General features: G+C 36.9%; 2 protein-coding genes across 3 annotated transcripts; both read right to left on the bottom strand.

Moving 5' to 3' along the window:
- Window positions 1–3,736: 3,736 nt before the first annotated feature.
- On the bottom strand, window positions 3,737–8,000 carry LOC126611603 (U-box domain-containing protein 52-like). The gene is made up of 9 exons (XM_050279913.1): window positions 7,649–8,000; window positions 7,063–7,166; window positions 6,842–6,963; window positions 6,538–6,755; window positions 6,340–6,436; window positions 5,928–6,228; window positions 5,720–5,821; window positions 4,270–5,454; window positions 3,737–4,143 (listed from the first exon to the last, which is right to left on the bottom strand). The coding sequence occupies exons 1-9, from the start codon at window positions 7,818–7,820 to the stop codon at window positions 4,057–4,059; spliced, it is 2,388 nt and encodes a 795-aa protein (XP_050135870.1). The 5' UTR covers window positions 7,821–8,000; the 3' UTR covers window positions 3,737–4,056.
- A 1,434-nt stretch (window positions 8,001–9,434) lies between these two features.
- Window positions 9,435–20,761, bottom strand: LOC126611602 (protein REDUCED CHLOROPLAST COVERAGE 3). 2 transcript variants are annotated; one of them, XM_050279910.1, is made up of 24 exons: window positions 20,640–20,761; window positions 20,291–20,422; window positions 19,885–19,943; window positions 19,658–19,750; window positions 19,421–19,493; window positions 18,227–18,553; window positions 17,915–17,979; window positions 15,768–15,899; window positions 15,580–15,621; window positions 14,972–15,475; window positions 14,697–14,851; window positions 14,052–14,523; window positions 13,821–13,883; window positions 13,634–13,735; window positions 13,213–13,506; window positions 13,043–13,135; window positions 12,847–12,948; window positions 12,672–12,776; window positions 12,443–12,576; window positions 12,171–12,354; window positions 11,907–12,038; window positions 11,624–11,736; window positions 11,457–11,538; window positions 9,435–11,308 (listed from the first exon to the last, which is right to left on the bottom strand). In XM_050279910.1, the coding sequence occupies exons 2-24, from the start codon at window positions 20,355–20,357 to the stop codon at window positions 9,722–9,724; spliced, it is 4,980 nt and encodes a 1,659-aa protein (XP_050135867.1). In that variant the 5' UTR covers window positions 20,358–20,422; window positions 20,640–20,761; the 3' UTR covers window positions 9,435–9,721. The 2 variants fall into 2 exon arrangements, with proteins under 2 accessions (XP_050135867.1, XP_050135869.1); XM_050279912.1 differs by having other exon boundaries at window positions 20,676–20,747.
- Between the last annotated feature and the right edge of the window lie 2,494 nt (window positions 20,762–23,255).

The following is a 23,255-nucleotide window of genomic DNA, read 5'->3' as shown; positions in this document are numbered from 1 at the left end:
ATTTTCTGATTTTAAGGACTTAATTTCGTTCTTAATTTTATTGACTTCTCTTTGTAAATCTTTGACTATAATTTCTTTCTTAGCCCTATTAACCTTTCTAGGGTTGTGCTAAGACATATTTTTGGGGCCTCTTGGGATTGACTAGTACTGGCTTCTTCAGGGGAGACTAACTTCTTAAGTTTCTTTAAATAAAATGACTTTAATTCACGGTCATCTACTTTGCTGATTAATTATTGAGGACTGAAATCTTTTTACAACAAGTATCAGTGCACCATATTTTAATGTTAGGGGATGAAAGACTACTTGTGGAACTATTGGAAGAAGACGAATTAGAACTTAAATCATCTTTGGATTGACTATGATATGTGTCTCTTAATTCTAAGACTTGGATTAACTGGGTTTTCTCTTCCTCAGAGATTTTCAACTAGTTGATTGTTTTATTGACTCTACATTTATTTGCATAATGACCGAATTTGCCACACTTGTAGCAATTTCCTTTTCGTTCTTGGTTTTTGGAGTGGAATTTTCCTGAGGGTTCCTCTTCCATTTGCTGGGCTTGTAAAATTTATTTGTTTCAAAATTCTTATTTTTATATTTGGGATGTCTCCTACTTGAGTACTTTTTTGGGTACCTATTGTAGGCTTTTGATTTTTTTCTTTTTGTTGGATTAAGAAATAAGAGGTAATTCATATTGGTCACAAAATATTCCAAATTCATATTTGGCTATTGACTTGTCTTTGTTGACTTGTTTTGTAATTTTCATATCAATACACATTTTTAATCCTTTTTTATGGATAATATAAATAATATTTCCATAAGTAAGGGTATGATATGGTATGATGCCTTCTTCATTAACTAAAACATTTCTAATTTTATGGGCAAATAGATTTGGTAATCCGTTAATGAAATTTTCTTTCCAAAATGGTTGATTACTATCCTCTATAAGCATGACTCTAGACATGAAAACATCTTTGTACCATCTAAAATCACTTAAGGTTGGACATCTTAAGTTACTAAGTTGGTCATGAATTCTGAATGTGACATTACTGGGTGTCCCTATGAAATGTTCTATAATGGTGAAAAGTAATGTGTTGACTGCATCTGGGACTCCTCGTCCTATATGCTCATCAAAGATGGGTGTTCCATCTTCGTCTCTTTTGACTACATTTTAAATTTGATTTCTGGATTGTTCAGTGAGATGTTTTTCCCATCAGGAATTGAGCATTCCTGTAAATCCAGTGACCAAAAGGTCGACAACTTGTGTTTGACTGAGGTTATGATTGGTAATATAACTATTAGCAACCATGGAGATGTGTTGTAATTTATTCAAAAGTTCTTGTTCTGACAATCCATCTATGTTTCATTCATAGAGTTTTTTCAGCTGAGACTGAGAATTGATTTTGGATGTTTCTTTCTTCAAATTGAATATCCGGAGGCGTTGGCCTTGGATACCAATTTTTGGTAAGAGTTGTTGGATTGACTCGTTTGTTTGTGATTCGTTTTAGTTCAAGATTTTGAAAAACTTCTTCTATTTTTTTGATGGAATTTGTTTTACTCTCGTCTTCTGAATCCCATATTGCAGAAGTTGTTTCTGGTTGAGATTCATCTAGATGTTGTAAAACATTGACTATTTTTTCTTGTTTTAATTCCTGTAACATTTGATCTATTTTTTGACTTGTGGAAATTGTTTTTAAAGTTATTGTGCTAGAGGAAGATTCTGGGAAATTGACTAAGGGTTTTTCCCTAATTGTTGATTTTGGTTGAGAAAGTCTATCTATTTTGGTTTCTATTTTGTCTAATTGTTTTCCTATGGTGTGTAGACTTTGGTTTGTAACATTGTTTTGTTCAATAACTGGCTTGACTCCTGCATCTTCTTTTGGAAGTTTGAAAGGAGTGGCTGATACTTGTGTGTTTGCAATTGTAATTAAAATTGTTTCTTGTGGAGGGTGACTAGAAGAGACTATAGTTTTGTCTTCTTTAATCCAATTTTTTTTTGTGATGACTTCTATCTTCTTTTCAGACTCGTAATATTTTTCAACGAAATCGAAGAAAAATACTTCAAATCTATGTTTTTTCATGAAATTAGTCCATTTATTGTAAATGTCCAATTTTTTGTTCTTTTGTATATTTATTTCGAAAAATATTTCTTTTGGGAATATTTTTTGTTGCTTTGATGTCAGCATTGAGTTTCTTCCATCGAATTTTGAATGGTTTATTTAGTACGAGTAATTGGTGGTTAATTTGACTTGCTTCGAAGTCGGATTATGTTGGAGAGGTTTGTTCTCCTTGGTTATGAGTGTTAGGCTGGTATCGTGGGTGAGTTACCTAAGAGATTGTTTCTAACGATTTTAATTTGATGTTGATCAAATCATTAATTAATTCTTGCTGGGTGACTGCTGAGCTAGTTTCTACAGCTTTTAATTTTCTATTGATTAAATTTTGATCTCAATCCACCATATCGGCTGATGTGGATCCAGAAAAAGAATTCCTACTTGGTTCTAGAGATTTGTGTGACTGGGCTAACTCATGTAAGTGAACACTAGATTTTCTGGTTGGACGGTCAAAGTTGATTTTAACTGTTTCGTCAAAATATTGTTCTATATTGTCTAGGTTGATTAAACTATTTTGAATACTAACTGGTTTGTTTTCATTGATCAAGCATCAATCTGAAGGTAGACTAATATTTGACCACCTAATGGTCCTGAGTATTTTAATGTTGGCATTTTCTTGATTGGTTTGTATCAAGAGTGTGTGGTCTCGAGGACTTTTAACTAAGGCTTGGAAGTTCATGTTTGTTCCTGTGACTTTGTAGTAAACTCTGAAAATTACAGCTAATGGTTAGACTCCTTCAAGGACGTGGTACCTTGAAGTTTTTATGTTTAATGTGAGTGCTTTCAGCATGTGGGGGTCTGAAAGACTTATTGTGAGATCTGGGAAGCAATCAAAATGAATTGGTCCATTGTAAAGACTTGACTCAATCATTCCAAGAATATTATCACTGAAGTCAGTGAATCTTGCATCTCGGAGACATAACAAAATAGAGGTATTGATGCCTCTTCTTGTTAAGGGCTTGACTGCTATTTGGACTAGACCTATGTGAATGTAATTGTAATCATCTTTTCTATGAGTTCTGATTTGTTCTGGTGTGAATAATTGACAAGTTTCATGTTCTTTACTAAGAGGATAAGCTTTTTCAACTGTTTTGACGTGGTGTTCACTTCCAAAAGAGCATACTGACCATTTCTTTTTGTAAATGTTTTTACTAGAAACCTTGGGGATATTCCAATCTCCAAAGTCGACACTGTCATCCATTTGAAATTCTAATTTTTGTTCTTCATTTACTATGTCTGGAATTCTACTTAAACTGGTTCTGGAGCTAGTGCTGGTAGTGGAATTAGATCTAAATAATCTACTTATATTGTTTAAAATGCAGGTTTTCAATATGCAGAAAATCTTACTAGCTATTACCTTCCTTGCGTATTTGCTAAGCTCCCTCTCCGCTCATGCCAATCCTATGAACTTATTGTTTGGAACACGCCTTACTGTTTGGGTTGAGAGTAAACAATCATACTTAGAAGGTTAACAAATAAGATAAGCTGTAAATGAAAACTGAATAATGACCAAATGTAGTGATTAAAAATATGATAACTCAATTACTACCACTCACTTGGCTCTGATACCAAATGAGGCGGAACTAATAAAAACCCTATATATATAGGGTTTTTGACACCCATTTGTTCAAGGGAATCCTAAAATAATTACAATAAAAGAATAATATTTTTATAATCACCGAGAAGATTTCTGATCAACTAAATCTATTGTAACACATGCGCTTCCGAAAAAGAAATCATTTAACTCTTATTGCACAACTGATTTCTCTTCCATAAACAAGTTTTGCGCAGGTTCAACAACTTAACTACTATTACTGTACTAACAAATTCTTGAACAATAATCCGATTATTCAGCTGACTTTTCCAATTAATTGGAGATATGAAAACAAGGTTAGCTTCAAGAAAGTGGGAACTGCTTTGAGTTTTATATTAGACCCGAGAATAATCATCTCCCGGGATAAGAAGATGTGCTCGATTGACTCATTGAGCTCTCATATCCGGATCGCGTTATATTGGCGTCACTTATCACATCCTGCAAATAAATAAATGTTGAGAAACAGAAAACAATGGTATTATGATGCTTGCCTTGCAAGAATATATATGACTGGTATGTGCAGTTAATGCAAGTGCAGTGCTAGTTCTACGTTATGAAACTCACTTGTCTTGTGGAACTGAGGCCTTGTTTTGCTGCTAATACTTCACCGCCACCAAACATGGCGCAGTTCAAGCTATCTTGAGCAAGTTCTCTCAATCTGTTAAGCTCGGGTAGAACAACCTTCCCGAGGTCCGGTCTGTCTCTTCGCCTCATTTCAGCACACTGCAAAGCTACCTTAGCAAACTTCATTGTTTCCTCAACAGGCCAATCAGGAACAGCAGGATCAAGAACGTCGAGGAAAGTCCCACTCTCAATAGCATGCTCAACATGACGAGTCAAACCCATTGGTGGCCTGGCAGTTATTAGTTGTAGAAGCATGACCCCAAGTGAGTAGACATCAGATTTTACTCCAAGCATTCCCGTTTGCTGGTACTCTGGGTCGATATAACAGAATGTTCCGGCCGTTGATGTCATGTGATACTGAGTGACAGAGTCGGCTACTGATGGAGGGACGAGCCTGGCTAAACCTACATCACTAATCTTGCTCACAAAGTTATAGTCTAGCAAAATGTTGTCCGGCTTTAGGTCTCGGTGAACAATGGGCTCTGGCTTGGTCTGATGAAGGAACAAAAGCCCTGTCCCAATTTCGGCAGCAATTCTGAACCTTATCTGCCAAGGAATAACTGGGGTGTTGCCTCGCCGGAAGAGACGGTCTTCTAAGCTCCCATTGGCCATGTACTCATAGACCAGGCAGCCATACTCTGGACATGCTCCAAGAAGCAGAACCATGTTTGGATGCCTTATGCAGCTCAGTACTTCAACCTCTTGCTTGAACTGCGACTGTCCTTGTGCTGCGTCTGGACGTAAAACTTTTATTGCCACCGGTGTGTGGTCCAGTTCACCTCTATATACCGGCCCATAGCCTCCTTCTCCAATCTTGAAACCCTCCGAAAAAGCATATGTTGCCGCTTCAATCTCCTCGATTGTGTATTTCCTGTACCTGAGCTCATATGCTCTTGGATCTATTGACTTCTTCCTCTGTTCAACTTCTTTGAGGGCTTTCAATTCTGCATTCCTTCTTTTCCGCGATTCCAGTTCAGCAACCCGTTGAGCCACTTCTGCTGCCTCAATGGCAGCTCTACATTTTGCTTTCTCCTTTTCTACAAGTTCCCTTGCAGCTTCCTCAGCTAGTCGTGCCTCTTCTAATCGCATTTCTTCTTCCCGTTTCCATCGGTTAACTTCTGTTGCCTGTACGGTGATATGTCAACAGAACTTGTACTCAAACAGGTGTTCTAAACCAAGATATCTATTTCATATTGGACTCGTTTCTTTATGCAGGATCCAAGTATATGTATTTTATATTTTAATTTCTAGTGTTTCAAGTCACAAATAACTAGCACTTTTCAAAACGTATAACCTTATATGTTGAGTGTCCGTCGTGCGTGCATGTGTGTGTGAGAGAGAGAGAGAGAGAGAGAGATCAAAAAGACCGAATCACATTTCGTGTCCATACCTTATGTTTTGCTGTGACTGCCTCCTTGCAGGCTGTGGCGTACATTTCCCTTGTTTGTTTGAGCTCCAGCATGAGCCGCCTCATTTCAGCTTCCACATCATCCTGTTATTTTCAGGGAAATTAAATTATTAATACTCTCGCCTATATCTTCATGTATACAGATTATTGTGATAAATGTGCGTGAAAATCACTCATAATTAATGATGACCTGCTGTGATGATGGCCATGAGTTTCCACTTTCGAAAGAGGATGATGAGAAATCGCGCTGTGGAGAGCTCATGTCAATAAATTTTGTTCCAGAATAAGACGCCGTAGAAGTAGAGCTTCTGCTGTCAAATTCGGAGTTCATTGACAATCTAGAGACCATTCCTGGTGACATGGTATCATAGGATAAATTAGCAGACACGCGTTCCATGCTTGGCAATCCAATGCGGACAAATGATATATCACTGCCTGGTGGGAGCTCATACGTTTTGTTCATTGCATTTCTTCCTCTACTGAATGGTGACCTGAATCATATTTATTTAGTTTTATATAACTTTAATGATTAAGTTTTTGAGCATCACTAACTAAACATGTACGAAACTTCTCCCCCAAGTCATCAATGTATCAGAGCTTACATGATTTCTTCTTCTTTTGGCTCGCTACGTTGTGGATAATGTGGCCTTTCCGGTAGATACTGTGTCCTTTCGGTTGGATACCGTGGTGATTCTGGGGCTGCATAAATCAAAGAAACTTGAGTGACTAGTAGTGACAAAATTAAGCATTCTTCTTAGGTATTAATTAAGAATGCATGCTGTAGAATAGCAGAAACAAACCTCTAGGTTTAGGGTTGTAGATCACGATTTGTGCGTTATTTTCTTCCGAAGCTGTGCTGATTTGGTGCTCTATTTGCTTAGCTGGTGGCGGAGCTCTTTGGGGTACCGAAATGGTAGCAGATTTGACAAATGAAATCTTTGATTTACCAATGACGTACACTGTGCAAAAGTTGGGTGCCCTTTTTGACACGGTGCTTGGAACGTCTGTGGTCATGAACCTTTTGTGAAACAAGATTTTTGAGGTAATGTTAGAACAGAAGATGCAACAATGATAAGAAATAATTAAGAGTAAATAATCTCTTACCTCAAAAGGTGACCTTTTGATGGTGTCCCAAGAACCAAAACCTCAAATAAATTAATGGCAACATAGTTTACGAGTGCTCTAGAAATATCAGTGTCTTCAATTATAATTTCCTTGCATTTTATCTGCAGATGAAAAATCAAAACATAATAATTAAGGAGATGAAATTCTGACGTGAAGGAAAAAAATCTAATGAGGTGCAGTAATTAAAAAGCATGACTTACAGCCTTTTTAGTGCAATAGCAACGAAATGGAAGAAATAGTTCCTTGGCTTCATTATCAGATGGATTGTGGTACACCTTTCCAGCCTCCTCCTTCGATTGCATAGCTACGTAAACCATAATACAAGAACATCAGAAGAAAAGTAAACTATATTAATTTAGACTTTTCGATTGTTAACTTTTAATAAACATTTTTCCTTCATTAAACCAGGTGCTTTATATAAATACATATATATGCGATATTTAGACGAGGGGAATCGAACTCTGAACCTAGCAGGAGAGCTATAAACCCCGTGAATGTTAAACAGAATTTTGATTGTGGTCAATACGTATACAAAATGATCAATACAACTACTCTCAGGTTTAATGAACCAAAAAATTCTAGCAAAGAACGATGATAACATGATTGCGCATGCTGCAAATTAGCTATTAGTTTAGCGATATTTATATTCGCAATGTTTGGATTAGCTAACGTCAGCCCTCTCAGTTGATCGAAAAATAGAAAATATAAAAAAATCATGCATGCATATGTGTGTGTGTGTGTGTGTGAGAGAGAGAGAGAGAGAGAGAGAGAGAGAGAGAGATTTACTTTGGTTGGAACCTGCAGTTTGCTTGACATGGAGCAATGTGAGAGATTGGCCTCTGGAAAGAAGATTATCAACAGTCCATTTGATTGCATATTGGCTTCCCTTGTCCTTGTCTATTGCCACTGCCACTGACTCTTCTTTCTTATTTCCTCCTGCTTTCCCTCTAACTCCCATTTCTCTCTGAAACTTTCTTTCTATCAATTAAATTATAGTAATTCAAAACAAAACCCTAATTCCTCAAAGAAATTAAGCACTGTAAACAGCTGCTAGTGCTGCTAATCACAATGAAGAGCCTCTTATAATATTTTCGTTGGAGCAGCTTCGGTTTAAGCCAAACAAAAGTCAATTGTGATAGAGGAGATTTTCTCACAGGTGTTTAGTTACTTGTGTTAATTAGGACGAGAAAAGAGAGAGTTGGTTGCTTTCTGTTACGCAAGAGTTTGAAAATTGTTTTAATTAACCATCTTTTTTAATTAACCATCTTCTCTTGGTCTCTAAATTAAGCTAATCCATTATAAGCTGACTGATCTATTCAACGCAAATCAACTCTCTAATTATTGAATATGTCCTTTTTCCAATTTTAGCTAATTTTGTTCTAGAGTTCTTGAGCCTAACCGACCACCACGCCGTCCAAATGCTCTTTATTTATTTATTTACTTACTTACGTCCGTCTCCATTTGTAACAATCATCAGAAAATAAAATCTAAAAATTAAGGAAATATTCTTTCGTTTGGTTCTTCACCGTATTCGGTTGTGATGATCATTATACAAACAATATTACTGCCCTTACAAATAATGTTTATCTGCTGCATAAACAGTGAACAGAATGGGACGTTGGCATGGGGTGGATTATAGTTTGGACGGTTTAGGGTTGGGTCCGTAGAATACAGTCTCTTATGGTAGTTACATGCTTTCGGAACAAAAAGTATATAACATGGTGCATCTGAACAATGTAAATGCGTTGGAATTGAGTTGGAAAGGCTGAGATGTGGTGTCGAAGAAGAGTCTGTTGTTCATCATGCTTTGCGTAAATGTTCCTTTGCCCAGGTCCCGTTAAGAATATACTGGTGGCATGGTTTGGAAATTTCATTTCAAGAATGGTTGCTGTAGCTGTATGAAATGGAAGGGATGGATGTTGGTATATATGGTGATGACGTCTCTGTGGGCAATATGGAAAGAGAGGAACTCGCTGCTATGGGAGGGTCGAAGAGATAGCCCTGTGGAGGCTATGGCGAAGGTGAGCAGCTGGTACCATGAATTCCGGCAAGCTTGGTGTTCTGCTGCTCTCCTTCTCGACGTCCGATCCAGTAGCGGTGTTTAGCTCCAGGTAAACGATGGTTCAAATTTAATGTGGACGGTGCAATTAGGTTGCTGCGGCTTGGCGGAAGGCTAGGATTTCTTCTGCAGCGCAGGTGGAGTTATTTGCGTTAACAGCTGGGTTGTAGCTTGTTATCGTTCTGGGGCTGTCATGAGTGGTAATTGATGAAGAAAGTTGAGGTTCTACCGTAAAATCAATTGGCAATATGGAGACTTGTCCAACCTCTTATCACCGGTCCTCACAATTGAAAGCTATTCTTCAACCTCAATTGCAGCCGCAAGAGTAACGTTATGGATTGATCTGACCTTGTTGTAATGGGGTTGCCGATCATCTAACTCAGTTTGCAGTAACGATTGGTGATGCATTAATTAGTTTGGACTGAGAGTCCTCCTAACGTTATTCAGGATGTTCTCCTTCAAGCGTACATTCGTATTTGAGTTTGAAGTTGCATTGAAAATGTCTCTTAAAAATAAATAAATAAAATCAGCTCATCATCTCCATTACTTATCATTAGGAAAATTATGATACAATGATACCACCGGCACCGAACTTGAGAACGAACAGACTTTTATTCATCAAACTGAAAAAATAGGAAACAAAACATAAACTCGAGAACTGATTGCGACAACAAAAGAACCTTGTTTTCTCTTCAAAAAAATTGAGAAACTTTTTACATTATGATGCGTTATGTGAGGGACTTGAGGAGGACAGAACGATGCTTATTGGTACGTCGTTTTCAGGTTTATGATCTGTATATTCAATGAACAGAAGCCGAGATAGATTGCTGATTGTACAACCCCGCTACCCCGCTTCTCAGCTGCCGGCTTCTTCTCCTGTTCGTCACAAGTGTAAATCCTTCAGCGTCCCCCCCTTCCTTACTCTTTACATCCGTTACTGTTGGTTGCTCCGAGCCACCGGATTCAGAAACCAAGTCCCTCTTTCCTTCATCTCCATAGTGAATTTTTATTATCGCACTGTCATCTTCAATGGCATCTGATTGATTCCCTTGCTTACTTTCATTTGCAGGATCCTTGTTCTGCTGCACGGATTTTACTATGAAGCTGAGCAACATCTGCCTTGCAAGCTCGGATTTCTCAGAATCGGAGATGCTCTTTCTCAAGATACCATCTTCAGCTTTGCTACTGGAAATTTCTTGTCGTTCCTCCTCTGCAGCCCCACTAACTTCAAGCGAAGGATTTGATTCAGTTGCAACATATGCACATTCGTCTAGAGTATCCACATGCCAAGTTCTCCCGGGAACAAACTCAGGAGCATGCGGGTTCATGATTCTTGGAGGACCAGAACCCCCTCTTTCTGTAACAGATCTTTGAAATTTCTGAACACCTTGTCTCAAGCGGAAGGAATAATTGGTTTTGTAATACAGTGACGACCGAGGACCACAAGGAACTCTAGCAGCTACTGGGGGAAGCACTGGCGCTGAAAGCATTACTTGACTGTCTCTCACATCGTATAGACTTGTAACAGCAACCGGATTTAGAGGAAGAGTAGTTGTTAGTGGTCTTGGATTGTAAGGTTCAGCAGCTGCTGAAAGCTTACTTCCATTTTTTTCTCCCGACCTTTCCTCTACAATTTCAGGGCCTGTATCTTCTGATTGGGATGCACTTGCAAGACCTGTTCCTTCCTCCCCGTCATTTGGAATCACTTCAACCGCAGAGTTACCTATGCTTTCCTCAATTTTCAAAGTCTCAGCGGGAGTATTGCATGTCTCGGCTTCAGCATTTTCCACACTTAAGCTTTCAACTTTATCGTGCAGTGACCTTAGAACCGTACCTGGAGGTGCCAAAGCTACTTCTTTGTAAGATACAGATTTCGAAGCCAAATTCGTAGTTGCTGGAATAGAGGGGACTTTAGAAACAGAAATTTTGGACTGAAGTTTAACTGAATCTTCTCCTGCACTCAGAGTACGAACCTTTGACTGCTTTGGTGAATACAAATCACTCGGAAAACTCTTAGGAGCTGAAGTCCGTGGTGGAGAAATGACATCCCTCCGGTATTTGCTTTCTCTAAAATTTGAATATTCACTCTCTGGCCTTCTTCGACCAAACTTCCGGCCAGTAGCAGTACTTCCAGACCGACCCTTCGAATTAGCTTCTTGCCAGCCTTCATCTGAAGTTGTTTCTTCAACAGTTATGCTCGTAACTGACAAACCTTTTGTAGAAATATCACCCTTCTCCTCCAGGTCCTGATGAACGGATCTGTCCTCAACTGCATCAGTTTTATCATCTATCAAAATTGTAGTGTTCTCCACGCCATGATTTGGCAAGTCATCATAAGCTATTGCATTTTGGTGTGCCGGAGGGATATTATCACTCGACTGATGTACCTGAAAATACGGAGAAACAATGTAAGCATATCAAATGTGGAAGATAAACTTATATCATTTTACAGTAACATCAATATTTATGCCTAAATTTTGGGCTAGCATTAGGATCAGAGATGAATGCAGACAGTAAAAGAAAATACGTATCCACCTTTGTGCGGCGCTGCTTCCTATGTGCATCATTTACTTTCGAATCTTGATCAGGAGTAATGAAATCTAGGAGATCTGATACACTGCACAGGAGGAAAAAGTAGTTAGCACCCAACCGTGTTATCATATAATTTGGAACAAAGTAATTTGGGAATACCATATTAATACCTAAGGTGACCTTTGCTTGCAATTAACGCATCTGGCTTCGGAAATCCATTTCGGGCTGCTTCTTGCTGCTCCAGAGATTTAGATTCAAAATATTCAAGCCATGCAACTGCGTCCTGCTTAGGAATATATAACGAGTTAACATGTTGACTTTGCAACTTCAAAAAATGTCTAAGATAAGCCATGGTCACTTCATTTCTTGTAGTGAGTATCAGAGAAGGCCAATAGCACACGATGAATCAAATAAATCAAGTATAGACAGAAAAGTAAAGATTCTGTAGTCAACCTGAGTACGAAGATCATCCGGTCCAAGTTTGGCCTGAAGTATCTTAAGTGTTGTTTGCTCATGCTGCACACTGAGGGAATATGCTTCCATCAATGAGAGAGCTATGGCTATGGCATGATAGCTTGCAGCAGTCTAAAAGGGCACAAAGCAAACCATGTAAGAAGTTCAGCTTACGATAAATTAATATAATCAAGGTCTTTGCAGTAAAAGTAAAACAGAGATGCACGCAAGCGCACCCAGACAGAGAGAAAGAGAAAGAGAGACCTGTATATGATCTGCTCCTAACAGTCTCTGATTACACTTGAGAGCTTCGTGCAGGTATCTGAGAGCAACATGGACATTTCCCATGCCCTCTTCCATCATAGCCACATTAATGTATGTTGCAGCTGTGTTAGGGTGAGATAGACCACACGTAAAATGAAGAAGAAACAAAGCACGATTTACGTACCTAAACAAATACACAACGTTAAATCAGTAGTCAGAACCATAAAAGGCAGAGAGAGGAACAGATTTCAAAGAAATATGTTAGTACTTACTTCAAAGCCAATTCGATGTATTGAAGACGGTAATAGAAAACGGACAGATCCCCATAGCTTTTCATGGTATCTGGATGGTCAAGCCCAAGTTCCCTTTCGTTTATAGCCAGAGCCTTCTGCTGATAAATGGTCGCCTAAACAATGGATAGAAAAGCAAAAGTTGTAAGAACAATATATAGAAAAGCCGGAGAAAAATATGTGTGATTCGTAATAGTGAAGAGAGTAATACCTGATTGAAATCACCGGTGTGGTAAAGAACTACTGCTACAAGGCTGTAAGCACTTGCTGTAACTCGATGATAAGGACCGCAAACAGCTATCATCTTTGCTAGTGCCTTCAAATGCAAGACGGAATCAGTACCAGGAAAGGGATGGCATAATTTCTCATTAATATAGAGGTGGTACCTTTGTTCCAAAATTAACAGCGTCCTCTAGCTTTCCTTTATCAAGAGCAATTTTAGATGACTCCAACAAATTTCGCCCATCGGCTGAAGAGCACGTTACATGCTGTCAAAGAAGAAATAAAAATAATGAACTGATAAATATTAGAAATCCACCAAAGCTAGGGTAAAAACAAAGGGACTAATGAACAGAATAACACCTTACACACTGGAACCATGCTAATAATGTCGTATTTGCTGAAAGGGTTTTGGAAATCCATGTCATAATCTTTTGGGGCCAACTCTAGACCAACCTGGAAAATGGGAACGTAAAGATTATGGTTGTTCTTTGATTAATATCAGTGACCTTCACAAGCCAAAATTAAAATACCTTATGACAAAGTCCTCGGAGAATTGATAACTTCCTCAAGTGCGGAAATTCATCTTTCAGTGTCCAACCAAATCTTTTGGATAGAAATAATCGTAACCATTGCAATCTGAGGGCGTCATCTTCCACCACAGAACCTCTGAGTAGAAAATTTAAGGTTGATGCTATTGCCGCAGATAAGTCAGTTATTTTGTCAACACGGGAAATGACTACTTCAAGCAAGTGCTTGAAAGCTCGAGTAACCATTTCATGGATACAAAGTGACCGTATATGAGGAAGATTCTCTGACAGTTCAACCTGAGCAGGAAAAGAATTATAAGCATAGACAAACTCAAATTTACTCGGGCACAGAGGCCAGTACAAAAACAAACAATAGTGAGAAAGCTTAAAAATAATGGGGTGGTGAGAGAGAGAGCTTCCATACCACACGACCCAAAGAGCGCATCTTCAGTCCCCTTAAATGCATGAAGTCTGTCAATGTGCGGCCATCAACTGGAGAAAGTTCAAGTGATCCGAAGTCTGTTACCTAATAAAGTAACAGAATTAGATCGTAAGCTATATACAGAAGACAGTTCTTCTGTGCTAAGGGCAAAGTGGAAAAAGAATATTACCAGCTTTGGCAAGGCAATTTCATCATAATATTTGTGTGCCATCTTGATAAGCTCATCTGCAGACTGCCAGTGTCACAACAAGCAAAGCTTGAACTGTTACTCTCAATGACTCAAAAAACACAACTACACATCGTAAAAAAGTGGCAGTAACCTTTTTTTCTTTTTCGCAATGAATGGCACACAGTTTGTAAACAATTATAAATTTGAACAGTTAAAATAAGTCTAGCAAACCTTTAGGTGAAGATTGGTTCCCGTTTCTTTGAGGCGCAAAAAGGCTTCTTCTGAAATTAACTGTTTCAATTCTGGCTCATCATCGATATCTCCATTCTCTAGCTCTACTGTTCGGCTTTCACTAGAATCAATTTCTTCCTCGTCATATGTTCTGCTTTCTCCAATTGTTTTCTTTTCCCTCTTCTTCAAAAGTTTAAATTGCTTTCCCAGACCTTTCACAATCGGTTCAGCCTCTTTATCAGCCTTAGGACTATCAGAGTTGTTAACTGCAGCGGTTTCCTGCTTTTGTAAATGTTGCACCCAGCAAGAACCAAGCTCCCATCTGATAGATCTTTCCAAACTGGCAGGCTCATTTTCTAGATTTTTCAAGCTCTCTTTTATTACTTTCCGAACCAGACACGTAGAAGTTTCTAAACCATTCAAACTGGGAGCCAATGATTCAGTTTTAGACTTTTGAAGCAGAACCCTCAAGCTGTAGAAAAATTTACATTTGGTCAGTCGGTATACAGAAATAATATGCATGGTACTATATAGCATGAATCCATAAGAAGGATGAATAGCTTACTTCGAAAATAAATTCAACCGTTCTATAGGATAGAACTGCGGTGCAAAAATCTTAAAAAATTAAAAGCAAAAAGTTCAAACCTGTTAACATTGAGAGAATTAGCTCCTCCATCTGGTTGATCTTCAATATCAATATCTTTAGCCTCGCGGTTGCCATTCTTTATGTTACCGACAACTTTAATCGTTGCAGTATATCCACAGTGCCTTACATTGACTTCACCCAAGGACGAAGTATCCTGAAAAAGCATTTTGTTTCATCTCTTCATGCTAAATGCTAACCGCAGATATTGAAGAAAAATATGGTCCTTAACAATACAAAAAACTTTCAAGGATGGTCCGAATACATATATACTTACACGAACAACTACGCTCTCATCAGAAGTTAACCCCTTAAGTAAAAGCCTCTGCGCAGCCTCCTTGGTAGACAAATCAGAGTTTGACCATGCATCTGTTGTATCACGTTTTACAACAATGGACAAGTCTCCAATGCGATCCTCGAAAAGAACGGAGCCTTGAGAACATTTCAGTGTCTCCTTTGCATTCATATTGGAGTCTATTACACCGCGTATTGCTGAAGCAGCTTTAAAGACTGCAACGTCAATAAATCTACCATGAAGCAAAAATGCCTTCCGGTCTCGAATAACCCTCTCTTCTTCAGTTTTGCAAGGAAGGGAAGCCAGTATTGCAAAATCTGTAGCCCATGGTCGAAGATCATATTCGCCATTTCTTCCCTGGCCTCCACCATTTCCACCCCAATTTTCATCTTCGGTTGGCAGGGGTGGAAATTCCGATGGAGACTCAGCAACTGATGGAGGGACAAGCCATGTATTTGCTCGGAAACCATATGGAAGATCGCCAAACTAAACAAATACAGAAAGAGAAAAAAAGCACACGAATATTAAAGAATGAACTCAAACGTTACGCATTTCAACTCAAGTACATCGACACCAAAACCATTCCAAACCTTGTTATGTTCTACAAAAGCTTTCGTCAAGGATTCATATGCCTGCAAGTTAACAGATCATATCTAGTTAAACAGAAATCCAACCGTGCAAAAAATGCTGATGGGGACGATTCGAAAGATCTTCTAAGTATCTAAAAAACGTATGTTGCTAAGATGTTTTAAGTAAAAGAAAAAGTATAAGCTCGCACATTTGCAAAAGCTCTGCTGAACTGCTGCAGAAGATCCACGAGCGAGTGGCTTTGTAAAAACTGCTTTCCCACAGTGTAAAACCCTTGGACAGATGCAACAACTTGTACTTGCTTCCCATTGCAAATCTTAATCTGCATTCATTCATCACAGTTCAGAAAGGCAAAGCATTACCATAACAACTTTGTGAGCAACTTGATGCCCGTAAAAGGACGACCTCAAGAAGCCAACAAGGCTCTCCGCTTTTCGAGAGTCGGGGAACGTCTATGCTTTACCCTTGCTTTGCAAAGAGGTTATTTCCACGACTCGAATCCATGACCTTTCAACAACTTTTTCGTTGCACCAAGGCTCTATCCCTATTTTTTTTATAGTTATTGTATTCAAGCGATATTCTAATATAAATTAAAATTCTAAATTAGGAAAATGGGTATTTAAACTTGGGTGGAGAGGGGAGCATACCGTTTTAGCCAATTTGGCTATGATTAGGTCTATAATATATCCTTAATATTTAAAATAATTTTAATAATAGTTTTTAAGAGCTACAAAAAGTGTTGCAATATTTCAAACTGCTTCTTTTCCTTATTCCAACTAATCTTAATTATTCCCTTTTCCAACTCTTGACCTCATCACCTTTTACACATGTTGTTGAAACTAGAAACCCAACCAAGCTATTGTCCTTTTCTTTTTAATTGAAATGAGAAATTCAAACTTGAACATCTTTCGAGATGTGAGAAAGAAAATACCAATAACTAAATATCAAGAATAGGGTAACCGTTCTTAATCACTCAAGATTCAAATCTTTTCTAGTTTTTATTTTATTTTTTCGAAATAAAATATTTTCCTTATTCCAACTAATCTTAATTCTCTTTTCCTACTCTTGACCTCATCACCCACATGTTGTTGAAACTTGAGACCCACTTTTTAATCGAAATGAGAAATTCAAATTTGGACGTCTTTCAAGATTTGAGAAAGAAAATATCAATAGCTACACATCAAGAGTAGGGTAAGCGCTCTTAATCACTCGAGATTCAAATATTTTCTAGTTTTGATTTTATTTTCTTAAAAATAAAAAGGTCTTTGCAAGACATGTAGCAAATATTGTAATACTTGTTCAACCCCTATCTAACAGAGATTTAATATTTATTGTAAAAGATTTCAAAATCTTAGCCACCAAATAACCAAAAAAAGTATTATTTAATATTTATTCCCCAATATGTAGTCCAGGTGGTTGGACCACTGCAGTAGCACTTCCACAAACAAAATATTAAAAATGGCTGTCACACTATTTAATATGTACAATATTTTTCTCGTGCGTATGCCAAATCTATGTACAAAGGTGTACGCATTTACATTATAGGCACGTGGGGATCGTGTAACTATTTTAAATATAAAATAAATATATATAATTGAAGGTGATAAATTGAGGGTAATAAAATAGAAATTAACTTAGTTTTACCCAAATTGACTATATATTTGTTATAGGTTATTTATTTTTTTATACAAACGATTAAATTGTTGGTTGTTAAGAGGGAAGTGGATTGGTGGGTATCGAACCCGCATTAGGATGTATAAGCATAATTGTTTTTTAGTACTGTGATAAAGTTATACGTGTATTTATTAGAAGTGATTGACTAAACGGATTTTGTGAAGAAACAAATTTACAAAGTGTTCCAGAAATTGCCGTAAATACGCCATACTTTCACAATTTTTATGGAGCCAAGTCTCTCTGAAATACATTATTGACCAAGAAAAAAAAAACGAAAAATATAAAAATACTAACAAAAAAATCTAACTACCTACTAACAAAACTCTATTTGTCAACCAAAAGAGAGTGAAGATACCAAATTAACCATGTCAACAAAACCAAAGAAAAATAACCAAAATAAAAGTTGTGGGAAATTACACACAAAGTAACTTTATTGTTTCTCTTCCAAGGTTTTCTCCCAAACAAAATAAGATTTTAGTGACAAGATAATTATTCAAAAACAGTCGGAACAATCTCTTCAACAACGAAAAGTCCTTTGAAGGCCGTCACAGAAAACTTTAACAATCATTTTATATTTTCTCTCTTTATAAATTATATTTTTTTAAATTTTAATAAGCACATGCATGGTACGTATAAAATTGCTAGCAGTAATAATGAAAATACCTGAATTTGAAAATAGTCACCATCGCGCCTCTCATGTGCATCCTCCAAGTTGCATCTCTTCAAATCTACAGAACCATTAGATTAGAGGAGGAAAAATCAATACAAAAAATTGAATATTTTCCATGTTTTCTCGTGAACCAAGCATGAGAGCAATTGTCGGTGTATCGTATGCACCGATACTATAATGTTTCGATTCAATCACGCATTGAACTTGAACTTACGTAAATAATGCATTATTGGACCTAAACATTACGTGACGGTAAATTTGATAAAACTGATGATTGGAAATTGAATAAAAAATAAGAGACTCACGGAGAATTGGAGGGGAGAGGTGAGAGAAAGCGAAGAACTCATAGAAGTCGGAGAGCTTCGGCGTCGGATGAATGGCGACCATCCCTAGGCTCTCCGAGATCGCCGAAAAGGACGGTTCGGAATGCGGTGAAGTCGGACGGCCATCGCCCGCATCGGACGGAGATGGAGGGCCCGATGTCCTGGTCCGAGGCCTATTGCCGTTCTTCTTAGACTTGGAGTCCGGGTTAGTGGCGGACCGTTTGGGCTTGGCGAATCGGGTCGTGCAGGCCACCAGGTCCAGCAATCGCCGCACGTGAGCCTCAGCCTGGGCTTCATCGCTGTAGTCCTCTGAAAAATTGTAAATACTAAAAAAATGTAATCTGAAAAATAATAAAACATAAATTCCTCAAAATCGTTTGTTTGATTTATTTATTTTCTTCCAAAAAAAATAATTAATTACTTAAGCTACAAGTAATGCTAATTTTCCCTTTCCTTTTTTTAAAGGCCGTTTTTAAATATGGGTACACAAATTTACAATTTGAAACATGTTCCAACTTTAAAGAAAAAAAATTGACAAGATCAATAGTTCTAAGTTCGAGAAATTATTTTCACTCCTTTTTTCCATTTTTTACATTTAAATTGAATAAATAAATAAAAATCAAGAGGTAGATATAAAGGAGTGTGTTATTAAAAGGAAAATGTGAAAATTATTTTCCAACTACTTATATAGTCAGATGTCTAAGATAATAGCTAATCTTCAAAAAAATATATAACCTTTTTTTCTCATGTAGTCAGATGTCTAACATATTATGTTGTATATGTATCAAACGATTAAAACTATAAATTTCACAACATAACATATTAGACTATGATAACCGAACAATATCGGAAAAAAAAAAGGTAAGGAATAATAAAATATTGTATGACTCGAATTACTAGCTCCTCAACCCCCACGCAAAGATTGAAAATCTTGAGACCAATAAATTCAAAGTTCCGCTATTTTAGTTGGGAAGATCATCCTAAACTATCGCACACGTAGTCTTTATGTGACAATTAAGTTTTGGCTTTTTAGTAATATAAAAAACCTAAAACCCAAAATGGTAATTTCACTTAAAATAATGACAAAAGTGAGAATGGCAACAAAAATATTGGCGGTTGCCAGTGTGGTTTTGAGGCTGAAATTACTGGAATGGACACATTGGAGGATCCGCCTACCTTCAACCATTTTTAAAACACAAGGTTTCAGGCTAACGACTTCCACCTTTTCATTCAATTTTTTCCCCTTGACCTGCCAAAAAAACACAAACAAAAATTCATGTTGATTAATAAAACAGGATTAAAAAATCAGTCCCGTTCGCCTGAATTTAAATTCAACTCGGACGAACGAGACTGATATCATGAAAAGAGTTGTTGAAAAGGTAAAATATATAATTAAATTTGAAAAAGGCTTACTTCATGAGAGAGGGAATAGTTTGTAAGATGGCATGTCTCCACATTTACAGCGAGTAATTTTCTCACATCAAGTATCTTGTCAGTGGAGATGCCCTTCATGTAAAAATAAAACCATCATTAGCCAATAGTTTGTTCATGTTTTACAATAATTCTGAAAAATATGCTAATTTTGGTTCCAAAAATGATATTTTTCAGAGAAAATGAATTAATTAAGAACAATTGAGCACCTTGAGAATGACTTGTGTGTCATATGGGGTAATGACAGTGATGTCAAGAACACTGGGAACTGCAAATTACAAAACATGAAAACACAATTAGTACATAAGCAGAGTTTAAGCGGGATTAAAATTTGTTGATTACAAACGATATTACTGCTCTAAGCTACACACTAAAAGCGAAGAGAAGGAGAGTTTGAACCAGAATGCGTTGGATTGAAGAGAAACACCCTATCTACGAGGGAAATCTACCGTGATTACAAACGATATTACTGCTCTAAGCTACACACTAAAAGCGGAGAGAATGAGAGTTTGAACCAGAATGCGTTGGATTGAAGAGAAACACCCTATGTACGAGGGAAATCCACCGCTTACAGGTGTGATTAAAATTGGACAAAAATGGAGAAATGAAATTTACCCTTCTCTTCTTTCTTCTTCTTGTCTGACTTGGACCTGTTCTTGCCTCTCCCTGACTTTGGTGCCATTGGACTGGATTCGATTCGATTCGATTCGATTCGCCGACGAATTGTAGGAAGTATTTGGAAGCAATCTGAGAAACCCAATTGAGAAACAACTTAAATTCCACGAAAGTTAACCAGAATCAGTATCACACTGAAAAAAACAGAAGCTGAAAAGGCAGAGGAGGAAGAACTAAGAAAAAGGAAGATAAGTTTAGAGAGAGAGAGAGATAGAATACACACACACACACACACATATATATATATATATATATATATGTATATGTATATGTAGGAGATAGGGCTTACAATCTCTTTAGGATTTGCGAGCAATTGTGGCCTCACCTTCTGGCTAAAACAATTAACTTTCTCTCTCTACTCTGGCCCTGGGAGAGAGAAGGATGAATTGGCTTATAAGAACAGGGGGCAGGGGTAGGGATGGGAAGCCCCATGCACCAGAGAAGTAATACAGGGAGGTGAGAGAGTGACCGTTGAGTAGACGACACGTGGCACAGGATCGTGTGGCCGATTATTTTTGTTTTATCACGTGTTGGCACCTTAGATTTTCCCACCCGTCGAGGGGTAATATGGGAAAATAAAGAGGAGCGGTATTCACAGCATCTCTTGTTCCGGTCATGATTGAACATTTGAACCCTAATTTTTTTTTTTGGAAACTACATTTGAACCCTAATTTTTTGTCACAATTTTCATGGTTTTTAGTTTTTGTATTTTGCTACAATTACTACAGTGCCCAGCTAAGTGTTTTTCGTATTTTTAAATCTCACATTCGTTTTCGGTAGGATTCTTATTTGTCCCGCTTGTTTTGGTAGGATCAACGGTATATTCTACGAAGGGTGAATGCTAAAGAGTTTGTCTAGTTTTTAAATCATATTTTGTAAATCATATGATATGACAGTTGATGATTGAATTTCGTGTTTAAATTTTTAAATGAGTATTTAATCATTAACAATCACATCATGTAGTTTACAAATTATATGGGCTTTTAGCATTTTCCTTTCTTTGTAAATATTAACCATAGAGTTTTGAAAAGAAACACACATATTTCTGCACTAGAGTCTTCTCCACACTTTATTATCTTTTTTTAGTCTTTGAATTGAGAAAATCAAAACAAATACTTAAATGAGGTCAAAAGGAGAGAATACTGTAGAAGTAATAATTGAAGTCTGAAAATCAATTGGCGATGTAATAAGAGATGTTAAATGCAATCGAATTGACATTTTACATTTGTTGTTGGTTGAAAAGTTCTTCAATTGATCAAATCTAAGATATTAATCTTGTTTAAAGAGAATAATAAATGACATAGATTACATTTTCCTCGTTGAAGTAGAACTATAGAAATGAAAGAGGTATTTTGTTTATCCTCACCCGACCCCCAAATTTTGGCCGATTACAACCCCCCTCTAAAGTTAGATTTTGAAACTTTTCATACAGTTCAAAATATGTGACCTTTACGTCTTAAATTTGACATTTTTCTTTTTATAGTACGTATCACCAGGTCGTCTAGAAAATCAATTGTTAGATCATGCATATAGAAATCTAATGGAATTTTATAACGGTTAAATCTTACATAAATTTTTTAACACTGAGTAGGAAGTATCATTGTAGTCAAATCCCAAAATTACATCTCTACATTGAAATAACTCTCGGTGCATTATATCATTTGAGACGCAAATAAATGCAATACTAGATGCAATCAGAATCATGCAAAATCTTCAAAAAAATCCAAACATTTTGTCCGAATTATCTTTTGCAGTGATGTGGAATTTCTGAAAGTGTATGAGGCGGATGTAGAACCCCGTATTGTAAAGCCAATGAGAACAATGTTGGAAGAAAATGTGTTTTCAAAACATCATCTATTTAAAGATACCTGACCTCATGAAAAACCCTTCTATCCTAATTCCTAGGATGGAATGGATGCATCATCACTTTATAAACAATTTGCTCCCATCAAATAATTGGTTTCATTTTTGCAATGATTATCTGCAATAATGCATTTCTATAAAATCAACCCCAACTTGTTGTGTACATCGACAAGAAAATTAGCAATGGTGATAAGGCTTACCAATCAAACCCAACTTGTTGAGTATATTTTATATATAAAGCCAAGGGCCCAATGCATCAAATGCTCCTCAGGCAAAAAAATTTAAAAGTAACCCAAAATAATGCATCAAATGTGGTAAGGATATTTTCGTCATTTAACAGTGTTTTTTTAATGATTAAATTTTTTTGTACAGTTTTTATTTTATTTTTTATTTTAATAATTAGTACATTACAATAGGCTAGCAATAATGTGATTCAATCAGTTGTTCACTAAATTTTATTTTCTGTATTTTTAAACAAGTTCAAAACATCTTAAGAGGCGTGTACTGCTGGTTATAAAAAAATGTATTTCACACGTAGATAATAATGTAATCAAATTAGTTGTCAAATGATTTTTTTTTTTTTTGAACAAATGATATTATCTACACTAAGGGGTAGGGGTGGGCTTAGCCTCACAATGAGTTAGCAATAATGTGATTCAATCAGTTGTTTATTAAATATTATTTTCTCTATTCTTAATATAAATTCAATAGAGACCGATTTTATTATCTGGATTCAGCTGCTTTAATTGGTTTATGAGATGTGTTGGTACCATATATTGGGCCTCGTCTTTGGGCCTCATCCTTAGGCCCATGACAAATGTAAAAGGGGAGGGAACCCTTATTCTATAAAAGAGACTCTCCCTCACCCTTATTAGAGGACTTTGACATTTAGACTCACCTTTAGAGGAAACAATCTTTAAAATGGAGGGCAGTACCCTTTTAACCAAACAGAGAGCAAAATGGCAAGTGTTGCATCCACAAAAAGCTCCCTTGTCGATCTATTGTAATCCATACATACATACATAATCAACATCAATGTGGA

Source organism: Malus sylvestris, chromosome 17 (assembly GCF_916048215.2).
Source record: "Malus sylvestris chromosome 17, drMalSylv7.2, whole genome shotgun sequence".
In the NCBI taxonomy this organism is placed as follows: Eukaryota; Viridiplantae; Streptophyta; class Magnoliopsida; order Rosales; family Rosaceae; genus Malus; species Malus sylvestris.
This window is presented reverse-complemented; position numbering and strand designations above follow the sequence as displayed.